This window comes from Phalaenopsis equestris, unplaced genomic scaffold, assembly GCF_001263595.1.
Source record: "Phalaenopsis equestris unplaced genomic scaffold, ASM126359v1 Scaffold224629, whole genome shotgun sequence".
Taxonomy (NCBI): Eukaryota; Viridiplantae; Streptophyta; class Magnoliopsida; order Asparagales; family Orchidaceae; genus Phalaenopsis; species Phalaenopsis equestris.
In genome coordinates this window covers 1-1,330 of record NW_018242704.1, presented here as the reverse complement: position 1 = coordinate 1,330, position 1,330 = coordinate 1, and the positions used below count along the sequence as shown (strand labels likewise).

At 32.6% G+C, this 1,330-nt stretch overlaps 1 protein-coding gene across 1 annotated transcript in view; it reads left to right on the top strand.

Annotated features, from left to right (window-relative positions):
• LOC110037756 (EG45-like domain containing protein) overlaps positions 1-703 on the top strand; it is a 2,415-nt gene extending 1,712 nt beyond the window's left edge. Inside the window, exon 3 of the mRNA XM_020742458.1 lies at positions 565-703. Coding sequence (XP_020598117.1) covers positions 565-571 — 7 coding nt within the window. The 3' untranslated portion in view covers positions 572-703. The remainder of the gene's footprint in view (positions 1-564) is intronic.
• Positions 704-1,330: the final 627 nt, after the last annotated feature.

Below are 1,330 nucleotides of genomic sequence, written 5' to 3'. Positions count from 1 at the left end.
ATATATATATATATATATATAACCCTAAACACACACAGAAGAGTAGTTGTGTTGTCAATCATAAGCTCACCTGATCTTGGTTTGATCGATTCCTACAGGAACAGATAGCTCATATGGGAGCGATATTCTCAAATATTGTCTTTTAACTATATATATGAAATCTGCATTTGGTAGAGGCCCAAATACCAATTTCCCATGTGTTAGGTCCTATGATGAGAGCTCGCGCTATGTGCCTAAATGTTTAAGAACCCAACTTCACCGGAGATCGAACTCGTGACCCGAGGGGACTTACAGTGAACCCCGACAACTAACAGGCCACAGATTTCGGTACACACACACATACACACATAGATAAAAGGTTATCCAGCCATAGTCTGACCGAGAGAATGACCTCAAAGTCCCGATTATCTTTAATCATCCCCATAACCACAGCTTAAATAGCAATTAGTACCTGGCATCCGAGTCACTCATTAAAATTAGTGTCTTAATTAATTATTGATTTAACATAACTTGTCCACTATTTGATTGGAATACTTATATTTATTTTGCTGGTTATTTTTGCAGAGCCTAGCACACGGTTGGGCGATGTATCGAACCAATAAAGGCTCATCATATTCATACATAATAATTTGCGACTGAAACAAGTTTGGAGGAGCTATAATCCATATCTTTTGTCTGTTATTTCCGGCAAATATATTGCTTCTTATGTAGCGTGTATTTTGATTTATATAATACAGTTTTGCTTCTAATTAGATTTCTAATAAAGTTCTATATTTATATACTTAACATTTGAACTTTTATCACTTAGGTGTTATAATGTTCTCCATGAAAATGTATATTTTATTTTCTTAAGGAATAAGTGATAGTGTATTTTTAATTTAATGTAAAAAATATAGTGCTATATACATGTAAATATGAAAATTTTAGATTTGTAATTACATAAGAATTGTATGGTATGTAAATGCCCAATGAAGTTAACATAACATGGAAAAATTTTAACCTATGGGAATGTTGAGGCCCTCCCTAAGAAGTTTATTACTCTATATCAGGCTTAAGATAGCCTAAGAATAACATAGACTAATGTAAATGCCATGCTTTGTGCAACCTAAGTCATTTTAATCACTTGGCATGACCAATTTGAGCAACATTTTGTAGTTAAACAATGATAGTTTGTAGTTTGTACTCAAGGATCGATCATAGGAGTAATACGGATTAAAGAGATGGAGCTTATTTAGATATTTATCACTCAAAATGAATATTTCATTTGTTTATTTGGAATCATTTAGTTGATTTGGTGATAGAAATTAAGGACTTGAATAGATTATTTCAG